The sequence below is a fragment of the Phyllopteryx taeniolatus genome, chromosome 14 (assembly GCF_024500385.1).
Source record: "Phyllopteryx taeniolatus isolate TA_2022b chromosome 14, UOR_Ptae_1.2, whole genome shotgun sequence".
In the NCBI taxonomy this organism is placed as follows: Eukaryota; Metazoa; Chordata; class Actinopteri; order Syngnathiformes; family Syngnathidae; genus Phyllopteryx; species Phyllopteryx taeniolatus.
This window is the reverse complement of record NC_084515.1, coordinates 6,467,963-6,483,516: the sequence shown is the minus strand read 5'-3', so window position 1 is coordinate 6,483,516 and position 15,554 is coordinate 6,467,963. Positions and strand designations below refer to the sequence as shown.

Below are 15,554 nucleotides of genomic sequence, written 5' to 3'. Positions count from 1 at the left end.
CCAACTTCTTTGGAATTGGGGTTGTAACTCTTAACAATGGATTATGCACATAAATTCATCAAAATTGATGCAGATGCAATTTTTGGCTTATAGTGAAATCTCTAATGGACATGGTGGTAAGATGACAATAAAAGTGCAGCTGTACCAAATGTGGTCAAGTATACTTACGTTTCAGGTTGAAGATCAATTTCCAGTTCAGTGGTGTTTAATGAGATGCCAACTGTTCCCAGAATAATGTAGAAAGTTGTCTATGAACAGACAAGCACAAAAACATATGCATAGTTTAAAGAAGAATGGTATAAGTTGCTTCACAGTCATTTACTCCAATTTAGCACTTTGTTACTAGTTCTAGCAACTTTTCAGACGACTCTAGTAACTAGCTACAATCAACAACCTGATGAACTCTATGCGAAGGATGCCGTTACACAGCATGAGGCAAATGGTGATCATAGTCACACCAGATATTGACTAATTTTCTGACCCCACCGGAACCCCTCAATACAGTAAAACTGCACAATTGAGAGTGGCCTTTTATTGTGGGAAGCCTAAAGCACACCTGTGCAATATCTGGGTTGCACAGGTGAGGAAAATGATAATTTCACCAGATAATGACTGGTTTTCTGTCCCCCTAAGAATGCCCCAATACAATAAAACTGCATATTTTAGAGTGGCCTTCTATTGTGGGCAGCCTAAGACACGCCTATGCAATCAATCAGATTGTTTAAGCAGCATCTTGGTATGCCACACCTGTGCGATGGATAATTTATCTCAGCAAAGGAGAAGTGCTCACAAATAGAGATTTAGACAGATTTGTGAACAATATTTGAAAGAATATCAAACTTTTTACACCAAGTACCACCTACAAAAATACTTAATACTTAATATTAATGTTAGCCGTGGTAACATTATGCACAGTTCAAACGTAACGTTAACACTGGGCTTAAATATAGGAAATTAAAAAAAAGACTAAATGATTTAATTAAAATGTATTACAAATAAGAGTTGACTAAAAATTGGACTTAAATATGTTTGAAAACAAATGTTACAAAAAAAAGGAAACAGCTCTTTAACATTAAATGCATATATAATGAACTTAAATGTTAAATACAAATGCACAGCACTCAGGCAGTCATTCTTTCACGAACCGCTAGAGAAGAGGCGAGTTTAGAGAAAGTCCACATAGGATGCAGTTGCTTATCACTCACCTCAGAATCCCGTTTGAATGGGTTTCCAAGCTCACAAGTCGCCTTAGAGCCGTTCTTATTGGCCGTGCAAGTTACTACCTGGAATTGGAGTGTTTCAATCAGGTCCACAAAGTGCGACGACGTTAAGAATGGGAAATTGTTTGTGCAAGAGGGCAAAAGCATACATTGGGTGGGCCGCGGAATGAAGAGTATGTGAGGGCACGTGGGAGGGAAGCGACCACTGACGCCTCGTGTGCGTCATCTCCGTTCTTATTGGTCACCTTGACCTCCAAGGCGATGTCCTTCTGCTTGCTAAGCGAGATCAGTGGCACACCGTTCTCCCTTAACACAAAGATGATGAAATGTTAAGAACGTGAAGAAGCATTATAAAAAAAAGTTTTTTATTTATTTATTTTCTTACAATGGTAACGGCTTGAAGGGGTCATCATCTGTTGTCTTGGAGCCGTAGCGATACGCCACTTTCAAGTTACTGCGGCAAATATTGTCACTGCCACAACCCTCCTTCACAAATTGCACCTATAACAATATTATTCACACATACTGTACATGACATAACATAAATGAAATGACTTTTCAGAATGTCTTTGTAGCTCCACCCGAGCCTAAAATAAACTACTTCATGGCCATGAAATGTATATTTTTTGCACATACTGTATTATATCTATTTCATGGCCACAAATTAGTGTTTTGTGCGACATTTAAATCTACTTTATAAGGAGCAGAGGTGGGTGGTAATGTGCTAAATTTCGTCTGCAACATTGACTTTTTGGATAAATTGCACTTGTCAGAGTAGTTTTAATGAAACATACATTTTAAATTTACTTGAGTATTTTTGTTAAGAATAAATTCTACTTTTATTTTGTTACATTGAACATCATCGCGCAATCTATTTGTTTTGATTCATCAGAGAGACTTGTGCCTCGGGCGCTGCAACGAGACTCTTTTTCACCAATCCAACGTAACCACGAGTGACGATTGACTCCATTTCACCAATCAAACGGAGCGAGGTGGTCACATGAAGGTATACAAAGTCACTGTGTGAAAAACTGAGGAAACAACGATGTGCGACTCACTGTCAGAAGAGACACAACACCACTCACCTCAAATTCAATCTACATTTACCAGACTAAAAAATGATGTCATACACTGTCATATGTGTACGCCTAAAAATGTCCACATTTCAGCCGACAAAAAACTTTTCTACGCAATCGCTGCCTGGTGAGCCTAGTTTGCTGTTTCATGAGTGTAAACAAAGAAAGATAATTTAACATCATTTCTTGTGGCTAACTTTGCTGTATAGTTTACTGTATAGTTTAGAGTAGCCAGCACTTCTGGTTCTGAAGGCCCCGGGCAGATTAGATTGACATGGCAACACAGGTGCTAAAAACTGATTGGGCAAAAAAAAAAAAGGTTTTAGGCATCAGAAGTCTTGGATACCTCTCCACGAGTTGTTATTTTGTCATTGGCATTGAGGACAGGCGGCATTTCGGCGGAGCTCTGTCTGCGTTTGCGTTTGGCGTTCTGGATCTCCACATCCACATCGATGGGTACCCCTCGAAGTTTGTCACGAATATTGTCCTGTGGGATTACGTAATATTAGTTTGGAGGTCTCGCACGTTCGAGTTCCGTGACGGGGAACGTGTACCTGTATGGTCAGCTGGCGTATGATGCACTGCTTCCTTCCTTTGGTGTCCAAGACGACGGTCCCTTTGGACTCGTAGTTGCTGTTAGAGGACGACTGCTGAGTGAAGGCGGCCCTGGGGATTAGATTCTTCTTCCTTTGGTCGGCATCGACCACCAGGGTGTATGCAACAGCTAGAACGGGACGTAAAAGTCAGGTTTGCTGCACAAATTGAGGAACGGTGTTTCCTAAAAGGGAAAACTGATTGATCTTACTCAGTCTGGGAGAGTAGCTCTTGGGGTTGGCAGTGTAGGTGAAGCAAGCTTCAATGTTCATGCTGAGGTAGGAACAGAATCAGAAATGATCCAGCAAGCACATTTTTCATTGACCTTAGTAAGTCAGTAAGTGATATTATGCAAAAACTACTTGAGAAATTTCTGTGAAACTTTGTGGTGGGGGTTGAGGGGACTCGAGTCACATGACTTGACTGCAGTAAGACTTAAGTCGCCAATTTTGGGGACTTGGGTCTTGCTTGGATTAAACTTCATGGAGGGAGCTCTGAAGATTATTACATTTGGATTGAAAGATGATGCGTTTTTTCGATAAAATTGGAAAAAGAGAATGGCAACATATACATACTGTATACACACAAAAATTTACAGTCATGACGTAATTAAATAGAATAAAAAAGAATTAAACAGTTTTTGTCACACTTTATCCTTCAATGCACATTGTGCTGCTCATTTTGGTGTGTGCGCCTTGGCCACCTGGGGGCAGTATAAGACAGACATATGGGTACATATAATGTACTGTACTGGAGACTCAGCTCCTGTCTCGGCTTCTCAGTATGGCAGTGATACTAGTAGTCTTTCGCAGAAGATAAAGAATATATGCCTGTGATTATTGTTATATTATCTCTCTGCATATATTGCTGCACTATTTGTGTTCCGATATCCATTGCTTAAAGGGTAACAACACTGCCTCATAGATGCTAATCGTTACCCCATGTGCCGAAGGAGTTTCCCATCGTATGTTAGCATTAATGTAGCAGGTTTTGGTGCACATCTGAAAATAAAATCTACAGTAAATTTTAAAAAAAATGCTTGCATATGCAGGAGGTTGGTTATTACCGTACCGTAACAATTCGAGCACAGTTGAAGATTGCTCTTTTATAAGTGATGTTTTGTGTACGAAGCCACATACCAGAAGTTGTTCCCACAGTTCTTCTTTGTCAGGTCAATTTCCTTTGGTGAGAAACTGACTTCCTTCTTGATGGCGATGACCGGACTGGCTCTGAAAAGACAGGATGAGCTTCTCTATAGGTCGGAGGTAAAACAGAGCGCAGAACTCACCTGTAGACAAAGACGGCATCAGAGAGTGATCCGACAGCCAGGTCAGGGTAGGAGTTCTTGTCCAGATCCATGTTACCCGCTAAGGAGTAGCCAAACATCGTCACGCCTGAAGGCTTGCCAGACAAAATCTACAGCGAAAATGTTGTGAACATTTGTTCAATAGTGTTAGATGACAACTTTTTCTCAACATTATGTTGGATTAAGAGGGGTTTTTGTTTGTGCACCTGTGCAGCTTTTTTGGACTGGAGTCCTGTGCCTGATCCATGGTAGATGTAGACATTTCCTGACTCGTCATCGTCATATGGGGCTCCCACTGCAAAATCTAGTACAGTGAAGACGATTGACTGTAAAGCAGGGGTTCTCAAACATTTTAGGTGCAAGGGTAAACACATTTCCAAATGTATTCCTAACTACCTACTCACAAATGACACAGGAATCAAACAGTTGCCTATTTTCAAGAAAAAAGTTGTAATTTCATGATAAGAAAGTCATATTTTTTCAAGATAGGTTTTAATGGTTCGAGAATAAAGTCGTATTTTTTCCCCAAAAAAGTCATAATTTTACAACAACAAAGATGTATGCCACAAGATGGCAACAAATCCCTTGTTCATAAGAAATTAGTAATTGGAGTCAACGTAGTATTGTTGAAGGGAAACATGTCAACTATGTCAAGGATGGAGCAAATTATAGCCTGGGTTGTTAGTGGAAGTTATGGAGCATTTTCGCCACACTTCCAGTGCATTATATCAAAACCAAATCATCTGTAAGACATTTATTTTTAAGGCTAATGTTGTAAGATGCATTTAAAATGATATTAAAAAGTTTTAGGATCATAGTTTGTGGTACCTTGATGGTTTGTATTGTTATTATAAGCAATTATAAACGTTTTTAGGAGGGCGTCAATTAATTTTTAGCGTGGGTTTACTGTACACCAAAAAGAGAATTGCATTTAGTCTTTATGAAAAGCAACTCACCACCCAAACAGAAAATTTCCACTACACATTCCATGCTTATTATCCATCATCCAAGATAACGGTTAGTATTTTTGGGTTGTTGTTCTTTTTACATCAGATTTGTTCATTAACAGTGGTTAACCTCTATATAAAGAAATACACAAAATATTACTTCAAAAGTTGCCCGTAGAGTTAATAAAGTTTTCATAGCCCTGGAACAGATTTTTTTCAAATTCTTGAATCAGAAGCCTCACCATGGTAACCATCCTGGTTGATGTCTCCCAGATTTTCCACAGCCAGGCCAAACATGGAGTCCATCGGGCCGTCTATCCTGGTGGGGGTGACCTTGTCCCATTTTCCAGCTTTGTTTACGAAGACATACGTAGCGCCTCCGATTTCGCTGTCCTTCTCAAAGTACTGAGGCGCTCCCACCACTATGTCCTCCCAGCTATCAAACGACACCATCAGCATCTACTATCCTACCCTATCGCCATAAATGTTTTATGCTGAAAACAAATAAAATAAAATTCTGCACTTCCGCTTTTACTCACCCGTCCCCGTTGAGATCCAGCACGGCCAGGTCATACCCGAAAGATGAGGCGAGCCCCTCCCCTTCCAGTGTGTACTCTTCCAGCAAGATGTTACTCGTATCGGGGCCTTTCTTGAGCAGTACCACCGCGCCGCTGTGGTTGGCCCTGGGGGCTCCCGCCACCACCGTCAGCTGACCTTTTTTGGTCAGACTTTTGCCCGAGTCCAGAGAGAAACCTGCGACCAGGACACATGCAGTACTTCGTCACTGACGTAGATTTTTGGGGGGTTTGTACTTTACTTGGGTATTTATTTTCTGACATTTTACTTTACTGTACTTAAGTAGATTTTCCAGTCGCTGTACTTTAATTGAGTATTAATTTTTCTGATGACTTTTTACATCTACTTTATTGTACTTGAGTATTTATCTTTCTGACGACTTTTATTTTACTGTACTTAAGTAGATTTTTCAGGTATGTGTCCATTACTTGAGTGTTGAGTTAATGATGACTTTTTGCGTGTACTCCCTACATTAAAAAAAGAAAAAGATTAAAAAAAAGATATCTATACTTTGTACTCCTTGCTTCTTTTCACTATGAGCACTATGTAAGCTAATAAGAGGTAAACTATTTTGTGTACGAAGACAGTAAAAATGTATTTTTACTTTTTCATAGTCTGTACTCTTTCACGTTTCTTTAAGGTACAGGAGTTGAATTAGTACTTCTTTCTATCCACTTCTAAGTATATGGATTTTTATTAAAATATGATGATGAGTATGATGAGCGAGTGCTTCACCGAGGTAGCTGCTGGCAGGAACGGGGACGAGATCGGGGTTCTTCTCGTTTTCATCCCCTGCCTCGAAAGGCCCGTCATCATAAATGCCCATCTCGAGGAGGGTGTCGTTCTTTTGTTCCAGACGGACCACACCTTGAGAAGAAGATGGGGGAAAGTAGTGGTATAGTTAAAAAAATAAAATCAATAATAATAAAAATCCCAAACAGCTGAAATCCAATGTCAAATAGACGCTGAAAGAGTATCACTCGGAAATTGCACAGTATGTACAGTATTTAAAATGAGAAAATAGCTCCACATTCTGAATTAGACACTTTTGTCCTTTACTGAGTTTGCTATTACGCCCCGTCAAATATAAAGCTTAACATCGGACTCTCCGCATTAAATGGAACAAGCAATCACACATTCTTATGGGTCACCTTTCCAGTTGTATGCTCCAGGAGCCCCAAAGATGAGGTAATGGTAGTCCTTGTCGAAAGTGGCAGAGAGGCCTTGCTGGCAGGAGCCGAACATCTCGTGACCTCTCGGCCTGCTGTCACAGAAATGCCAGCCTCCTCCGTCCACGCTGGAGTCAGGATCGATTTTCAAATCCTGACTCAGCAAGTAGCAGCGGCCGATGATGTCCCGGGATTCGATGGTGGTCTTCACATTGGTCCTGCGCTGATATCGATGGGCACAGGTCTACGTGGGGGAACAAAAGCAACATTTATTTACAGTGATCACTCCGCTATATCGCGGCTCAGCTTTGGCGCCCCCGCTATATCGTATGTTTTCAAGCGATCATTTATATGTGTTTTTACAATCGAACTACTTAATGTAATGCCCTTGCCTGTGGAAAAGGAAAGCCACAGTCACATATGCACTTTTCAACTGTCAATTGGCTTTATTTATGCGTTCAAATTACATTAATTATGTATTTAAACAGGGTTTTAAATAAGATTAAGTGTTTTTGAATATGTTTGAATGTGTTCAAAACCTCTGTAAGGCATAAAGCTATAAAAAAAAAAAAGAAATGTTTACATGATCTCTCGATACTGCAGTTTTTCAGTATCCGGCAATTCACTGTGCATAGAATTCCACCAAAGTTTGTGTCCATAGCATGGCGATGGAAGGTAAAACAAACACTGGTGTAATTAACTTCTCTCTCTGGCTTACATGAAGAACACTTTTTTTCCTTAGTAGTATATTCAGTTTTGCATTATGTATAGTTAAAATATATCATTATGATCTGATTCATCACTTTTGATCATCTGTTATGGATAGGAAAAAAGAATCCATATTTTCTGCTTCTGAACTCAGGTCATTTCATTAGGTACGCCTGAAAACTCTCAGAAGTTGTATCTAAAGATCTGTAATTATAAAAAAAAATCTGCCTTTTTGATTTATGTATTTGATGACCCATTGCAAAGTACAAAAGCAATAATAAACATATTGTTAAAAACATACATTTATATATAATATATTTCAACAAGAAAAGAATATTCTATTTATTATTATTATTTGCATATTTCTTTCTTTGTTTGTATGTTCAACCTTTATTAAGTACAGGACTTGGTTGTGTTGTTTTTTTGAAGTGCTTGAGAAATAAAGTTGAGTTGAGTTGAGTAAATGTGGTAGAATGAGATACAGCTCTTGCATTGGATCTCATTAGAAGTGTACTAATTGAAGTGACCTGAAAAATTAAACACAGAAAACCCCCGTTTAATTGCCATTCGCCATTCACAAATCCACCTAGTTTTCTGTGACACCTATCCTCATCCATTTGCGGAAAAACTTCCCTATACATGTTTTTGTGTTCTTTCTCTAATGCTCTGAAATGGCACAAGGTGGTGCCAGTGCCCAAGCAAACAGGAAAGTCGTAATTGTATCAAGGAAATATGTTACCGGGTACATCTCGACGGAGTGACAAGGCGGAGGAGTGAGGTGTAGCCTGGGTCGTTACTGAAAGTGACGGAGTGTTCACAGATGCACGCTTCCCGTACATTTTTCAGAAACAATAACAACTTTTTTTTTTCTTCATTATTGATCTTGAAGTTGTCAGAATGTTTGGTTGGCTTACCAAAATTTTGCCACCTGGGCCCTGACTGTTGACTGTCACCCCCATCCATTGGTTCTGTTTGCTTTCTCTGGTGGTGTCCTCTGCACATTTTAAAAAGCAATTAGTGTGAAATTAACTAAAAAGCTCAAAAGTATAATGTGCCCAGGCATCAGTCAGCAAATATCTCACCGTCGTTGTCAAAGTTAACTCTCACGCAGCCTGTAGAGGGTGAGCTCATGTCACAGCTGAAGAGTCCCCCCGTCACTGTGGCCGTTTGACCGCTGAAACCTTTGGCTCTAGGGGCGCCGACCAATAGCCTACAACAGACACGTGAAGGCATCTGTTAGGACAAACGCCATCTGCAGCTCCATCAATTGCGCATTGTGCCGCTTCAGAAGCTTAGACTTCACTCTACCAGCTCTTCCTCTTGAGCGTTGCATTATCACACATTCCAGTGTCTAACACAGCAACCGCACTCCAATTCAAAGACGACTTCTATCTCCCTCCGCACACACACGATGCCTTTGTGAGTTGAGGACGGAGGCAAAGGCTGTTTGAACGACGGTATGAGCGAGTGTTCCTAAAAACAAGGATGTCATCTTTTGAACGGAAGCTTTTGTGGCGCATCAACGCGTCAAGGCATAATTTTTTTTTATCCTTCCTTCTGCACCACTGTGTCGCACGCTGACAGTGTTGCAAATTAATATTTGAATTATATTATTCAAATTTTTTCATGATTCCCTGTATGGATCTGACACCCTCTTCTCAGTTGTAACAGTCCCCACTCTTCTAAAAAGACTTCCATAATATTTTGTGTGTTTGTGAGAATGTTTGTTCATTAAACCACAAAAAAACATTCGTGATGCCAAAGATCATTGATGTTGCACCCGACAGAGGTCCTAGCTTTCAATCTGTTCTAATTCAATCATGGTGGAACAGAAATTGGCCTTCCCTAAACTGTTCCCACAAAGTTCAAAAAATACAATCGAAATTGACTTGAAAATAATATCCATGGTGAACAGAAGAACTTTTTTCCATATACAGTGTTGCCTTGAGATACAAATTTAATTTGTTCCGTGACCACCGTATCTCAAATTAATTTTTCTCCATTGAAATGAATGTAAATGCCATTAACCTGTTCCAGGCCCCCCCCCAAAATAAATTATATATTTGTAATGTGGTTTTTTTAATAATAATAACACTCTATAATATTGTGCTTTGTAAAATAATACAGTAATGATATAATTACATAAATAGAATGTAAAGAATTAAGCAGTTTCCCTCATTTTTTGCTTCAATTCACTGGACATTGTACTGCTCCTTCTGGTCTACGTCCCTTAGCAATAGTATAACATAGACATATGGATGTACTGTACATGGAGAGGGTCACTTCTCAGTAAACCAAGTAATATGACTCATTCTTCACAGAGGACAAAGAATATATGCCTGTCAGTATTGCTATATTATCTGTCTACATGTGTTCTTCCACCGTTTGTGTTCAAATATCCATTTATCGAAGGGTTATAATGCCACGTCACCAATGCTATTCATTAGCCCGTCTATGGTGTTTTACATTGTTTGTTAGCATTAACATAAACGTTATTAAGGCAAAACTATGTGGTAGTTTAAGATACACAACATGTAATATTCTTTCTTTAATTTTAATTTTTTTCTTTAATTTGAAAGTAAAAATCAACTGGGAGTGGCAATAAACAGCTTGAAAACTTTTTGGGAAAAATTGTTCACTATCTGGCAAACTCCTGCTTGTTGTGAAATGAGTTGAGTTGAGTTTACTTCCACCACACAGTGCTCGTATCTCAAATTTTTACTCACAAGTAAAAATAAAATTGGCTAAACGACAACTGTTTTTTTTGTTTGTCTCTATATGTGCCTTGCGATTAACTTGCGACTGGTCCAGGGTGTAGTCCGCCTCTCCCACCAAAGTCAGCTGGGTTTAGGCTCCAGCACACCCGCAAGCCTAATGAAGATAAGTGATATAGAAAGTGGATGGTTGGAGCATAGTGCAGACATGATGTGTTCACGGATGACCCACTGCTTCACTGACAGTGACCCAGCTGTTAATCTTATCATTGAGCAGCAGAGGCGGAAGAAGGCCCATTACGATGGCTTAGTCTACAGGAAGAACAAAGAAAAACAGAGGCAGTGTATGCGTGTGCACCACACACACACACACACACACACACACACACACACATACATGCCATGGGGCGGAATTACTGGGACACCAAGACCTGAGCAACAGAGTGACCATAACAGAGGCATCCCACCGACAGAGGCGTAATTTATTTTTATTTTCCTTCTTTTCTTTTTTTTAAACACTGCAGTGCTTCCTGGGGTGCAGCCTGTTGCTTAGCAACATCTGGAAGCGCCCTATCAGAAAAAGCAAGCGAGAGAGAATGAGCGAGCAACCATATGCTGCCCAACTTTTTTTTCCCCTAAAACTGTCTGCCAGGAGCCCATCCCAAGTCTGTTCAAAATTACCTCTATTTGCTGCCAGGATGAATGAAAGATTTATGTCAGAATTCTGCTCAGCTTCAGCTGTTTTTTGTAAAGGTCTTTGATGTTGGATAATCTTACAAAACCTGAGGCAGGTGAAAATCCAGGGAACCAAAAACCTGACACTCCTGCTTGTTATGTAGCAAATACATAAGCCTCATAACCTCAAGTTACTATACTATACTTCAAAAATCTAATGGGATTCTGTACAAGTTGTATACGGAATACGGATAATAAATGATAAAATAATGCTGAGTTTTGTTTGACACTGTCAGACAGGTTTTTTTAACAATATATGTTGAGTATTGCTGTTGTAGCTTGCACTGGTGTAGCACTGCACCATATTGAAACATTTTGAATAGAATAGAATAGAATAAGTTTATCAGTCCCACAAATTTTGGAATTCTGGTTCCACAGCAGCAAATTACACACGACACACCCCCTTTCAAATGTCAGCTTTTTGTGAAAATATAAATAAAAATCAGACCAAGATCACCATTTCAAAACCTTTCCCACCATTAATGTGACCTATAAACTTGACAACTCAATTGGAAGAAAAAAAAAAACCACGTAAAAACCAACATTGAGATAATGTGGTTGCACAGGTGCACACACCCTCATAACTGGGGATGTGGCTGTGTTCACAATTAACCACATCACATTCAAGCTCATGATAAATGGGAGTCCGCACACACCTGCCACTATTAGCTATTCACCTGCCTTTGATTAACCCTAAAAAAGTTCAGATGTTCCAGTGGGCTTTTCTTTCCTACTTTTATTATCTATTATTGCTTGCGCCATCTATTTGTTTTAATTCATCAGAGAGACTTGTTTCTTGGGCGCTGTCACATAACTCTGTTTCACCAAGCCAATGTAAACACTACCGTCATTTGACAGTACGTTTGATTGACCAATCAAACGGAGCCAGGCAGTTACACGACCGCGTTTTTGCGACCCCGCACTGAAGCACAGTTTTCAAAGTGACTAATTTATGTAGGCAAACATTGACGAAACAATGTAGGGAAACAACAGTGTGCGACTCGCAGTCAGCGGGGACACGACAGTCATGGCCTCACATTCAATCTGTTTTACCAGACTACGAAAAAGAAAAGCAATGTCATGCACTGTCATCTGTCTAAAAAGTCCACATTTCAGCCTACACGAACTCCATTTTGAACTTGAAAAAACACATGGCTAACTTAACTTTTCTATGTAATCACTTTCTGGTGAGCCTACTGTGCGGATTCACAGTTGATTTGAGACCATTACTTGCGGTTGAATTTGCCTTCATGTATGTGTTATTTTATAAAGATTGAATCGATTGTTTTAGTTATAGTGACATTGTTGGGCAATAGCTGAAGTTGCACATTCCTATTTTATATTTTTGTATATTTGACGTACTTGAAGTGATAACATTTCTTTTTTTTTTTATTAACAGTTACCTCCAGTTACTCAGGACTTTTCACTATTTACTCGAGTAATTATTCTGAGGCCTACCTTTTCACTTTTACTCTAGTCATATAAATCTAAAGTAACATTCCTATTACTTGAGTACAATTTTTGCAGCAAATGAACCACAACATTTAACATTATCCAATCAAAACCTCTCTGGGAGTGAGTGATCTTGAATTGTTGCTCATTAGATTGCATAAGTGTACCTAATAAAGTGGGCACAGTGCACACTGTGTCTTGTACAAGCTTCATACACCCCCAGCACACTTTCATATAAAATGTACAAACTTCATAACATGCATCGGTCAAACTTTAGTCAAGCTTTTAAACCCTCAATTTCACCATGCAGGAGGTTCAGTCTGCCAGTGATGACACACGCTTACTCATGCAAACACACGCATGTACAGGTACACAACCCAATCAGCTCCTTGTGCCCTCACCTGCAAGTACATGCACAACATCGCTGTAGGCTGTGAAGAACTGACTAAGATATGACTAAATATTTTATTGTGACTAAAGTGTTAGGAGTGGGGGCACAAATGGAGCCACACACACACATTTCACCATATGTCGTTGTAAATCAATAAATGCACATATTCGCGATTCACCAGATCTCATTCCAGCTCTGTCAGTGTTCTGTGAATATCTTGCCAAACAAAAGGCAGCTTGCTCGAGCATGCACACGCATATCCCGAGTTTGGAATCTGATGCGCCACATGCATGTGTGTCTCAACCTCTACTCAGCGAGACAACTGCATCTGTATCCAACCAATAAAGGGACTCTGGATATTGCGCCATTGACAGGAGACTTGAACTGACAGGAACAAAGTTTGTTTTAGATCAACAAGTGTTACGTTGTACAGTCGTGTGCCGTGAAATACAAATAATGTATCTTTGTTCATCTAGCGATGCTGGCGACATATAGTGACAGCCATGGCAAGCAAATGTGCTGCCAGCAGATGGCAGAAGGTTTTATACTCAACCTGTAAATCCACATTTTGTTTCATTTTTTTGTTTGGTGGTGTGCCATGAGATTTTTTTCTAAAGTAAAATATGTGTCTTGGCTGAATAAAGTTGGGAAACATGTCGTATTCATTACCCTACAATCAGCGGAGAAACTGAATTTACAGTATTTGATATTTTCCTTGCGTATCAAAGGAATACTAATTGATTATGTTGATTGACTAATGAATCAGTTGATTTAGTGCTTCAACCTTAGTTAGCATTCTGGTTCTTTTGATTCACAGATTCTAACTATGGGTCTGATTAAGTAGGATCACAAATAGCAACCCTTTGGTTAGTATTATTTGCATTTGTACTGTATAAGACAACATTTTATGTGTTGTTGACTTAAAAAAAAATTTTTTAAATGTAATGAGAGCTTTACTGCATTTGAATGTTTACATGTTGTTATTTAAGGGCACTGCGAACACATGGATTTAATTTTGGGGGGGGGATCCAAAGTATAACATTGCTTTGTAAGATAGGAGTAGCACAATGTGGTGGAAAAAGACAAAGCTAAAAAGTAACTTTACACAGCCACTTACTTGAGTGACATTCTACCACTGTCAATGTCAAATCTTTTTATAATAGGATCTATTTTTATTTTCCAGAGTAAAATGTTGACAGCTATTTTCTGGATTGTCAAATATGCACGCACTCCTTAGCTTTTTAATTCACGTTTGTTGAGATACATAAATATATTTAGTGTCTTTTGTATATGTTCAAAGCACGTACATATATGAATCACTGTCATCATTTTGTATTACTCTTAAAAAGTGTATGAAAAACAGTGGTGGGAAGCAACAAAGGGAAAAAAACTAACCTTGTGACTGTACTTAAGTAGATTGTTCAGATATCTGTAATTTAGAATTTTTTTTTCTGATGTTTTAATTTACTGCAATTAAGTACATTTTTCAGGTATGTGTACTTGAGTATGCATTATTGAAACTTTTTACTTTAACTTCAGTTTTTCAGGTAGCCGTACTTGAGTATTTATTTTTCTGGTGACTTTTTAATATTACTCAACTGCCCTTAAGTAGATTTTTCAGGTAGCTGTACTTTGCTGTAGAATTCATTTTTCTGACAACTTTTACTTTACTTTTACTGACTACATTTTAAAACAGATAATTGTACATTCTACTCCCTACTTCAATACCTCATTCATGTAGTTGAGTAAGTTGTTTTTTTTTTGGAGTCAGCCTTTCTGTACTTTTTCTGACGACTTTTACCTATTACTCCCTAAATGAAAACAGACATATGTACTTTCTACTTGTTACTTTGTCAAAACACGCTTGCACCTTTCATCCATTTCACTTTTATGCAAGTGCAGGAGTTGAATCAGCACTACTAGGTAGAATCCTTTAGTAATCCCAAAATGTAAAATTCAGACATTATTAAGTAAGTAGTTGAATCAGTAGCCTACTAATTTGATCTGTACCTCTACTTCAGTGCAGTTTGAGTACTTTTACCACCTCTAGTTAAAACCCTCCTAGTCTAAAGTCAAGCCATATGCAAAACGTTTTGTTATGCTCGCTCTCACCTGTGGCGCCACGTGATCGCGCACGCGATCGTGAACGAACCCAAATGCTCACCAATTATTAAACTTTCACATATAAAGTCGAGACTTGTTAAACATTAACGGAAAAGTGAAGGGCAGACACATTGTTGTGGAAAAGGAGCTGACACCTTTACCTGGGCCCCAAATTAATGATGACGTAACATGATCGCGCTTTATTATGCACATTTGAGGAGAAAAAAAGCGTAGTTTAAAAGTTTCTCTCACATCCTTTTATCCTTCGGTTGAAGCTGCCGGTGCATGGCGATGGAGAAGCCGAACAGGCTTTTTGGATCTCCGTCCTTGCGCAAGACGTTGTCGGTGTCCAGGTTGAAGGCTGAAGACGGTCGGCCGCAACCCAGCAGCAAGGCGAGCAGCAGCACTCGCAGTCCACCTGACATTTTCCTCTCCGTGTCGGATCCCAAATCTCTGGAAAAGTTACGGGGGGTGGAAAAAATACAAATACAAATAAAATAGGTGAGTCCTCGCTGCAGTCGGAGCGCAGTGACACTGAGGGAATGTGAGGAGGGGCTGCGCGG

At 39.3% G+C, this 15,554-nt stretch overlaps 1 protein-coding gene across 3 annotated transcripts in view; it reads right to left on the bottom strand.

Annotated features, from left to right (window-relative positions):
* LOC133488664 (integrin alpha-6-like) overlaps nucleotides 1-15,554 on the bottom strand; it is a 22,045-nt gene extending 6,491 nt beyond the window's left edge. For 2 of the 3 annotated variants that reach the window (XM_061796811.1, XM_061796813.1), the window contains exons 1-17: nucleotides 15,244-15,554; nucleotides 8,679-8,806; nucleotides 8,511-8,590; nucleotides 6,871-7,132; nucleotides 6,455-6,586; nucleotides 5,683-5,896; nucleotides 5,386-5,579; nucleotides 4,403-4,500; nucleotides 4,179-4,306; nucleotides 4,030-4,119; nucleotides 3,102-3,163; nucleotides 2,851-3,020; nucleotides 2,643-2,783; nucleotides 1,606-1,721; nucleotides 1,370-1,526; nucleotides 1,206-1,283; nucleotides 169-248 (exon numbers count right to left, since the gene is read on the bottom strand). In XM_061796811.1, coding sequence (XP_061652795.1) covers nucleotides 169-248; nucleotides 1,206-1,283; nucleotides 1,370-1,526; nucleotides 1,606-1,721; nucleotides 2,643-2,783; nucleotides 2,851-3,020; nucleotides 3,102-3,163; nucleotides 4,030-4,119; nucleotides 4,179-4,306; nucleotides 4,403-4,500; nucleotides 5,386-5,579; nucleotides 5,683-5,896; nucleotides 6,455-6,586; nucleotides 6,871-7,132; nucleotides 8,511-8,590; nucleotides 8,679-8,806; nucleotides 15,244-15,416 — 2,303 coding nt within the window. In that variant the 5' untranslated portion in view covers nucleotides 15,417-15,554. The remainder of the gene's footprint in view (nucleotides 1-168; nucleotides 249-1,205; nucleotides 1,284-1,369; nucleotides 1,527-1,605; nucleotides 1,722-2,642; nucleotides 2,784-2,850; nucleotides 3,021-3,101; nucleotides 3,164-4,029; nucleotides 4,120-4,178; nucleotides 4,307-4,402; nucleotides 4,501-5,385; nucleotides 5,580-5,682; nucleotides 5,897-6,454; nucleotides 6,587-6,870; nucleotides 7,133-8,510; nucleotides 8,591-8,678; nucleotides 8,807-15,243) is intronic. The other variant, XM_061796814.1, reaches the window with a different exon arrangement.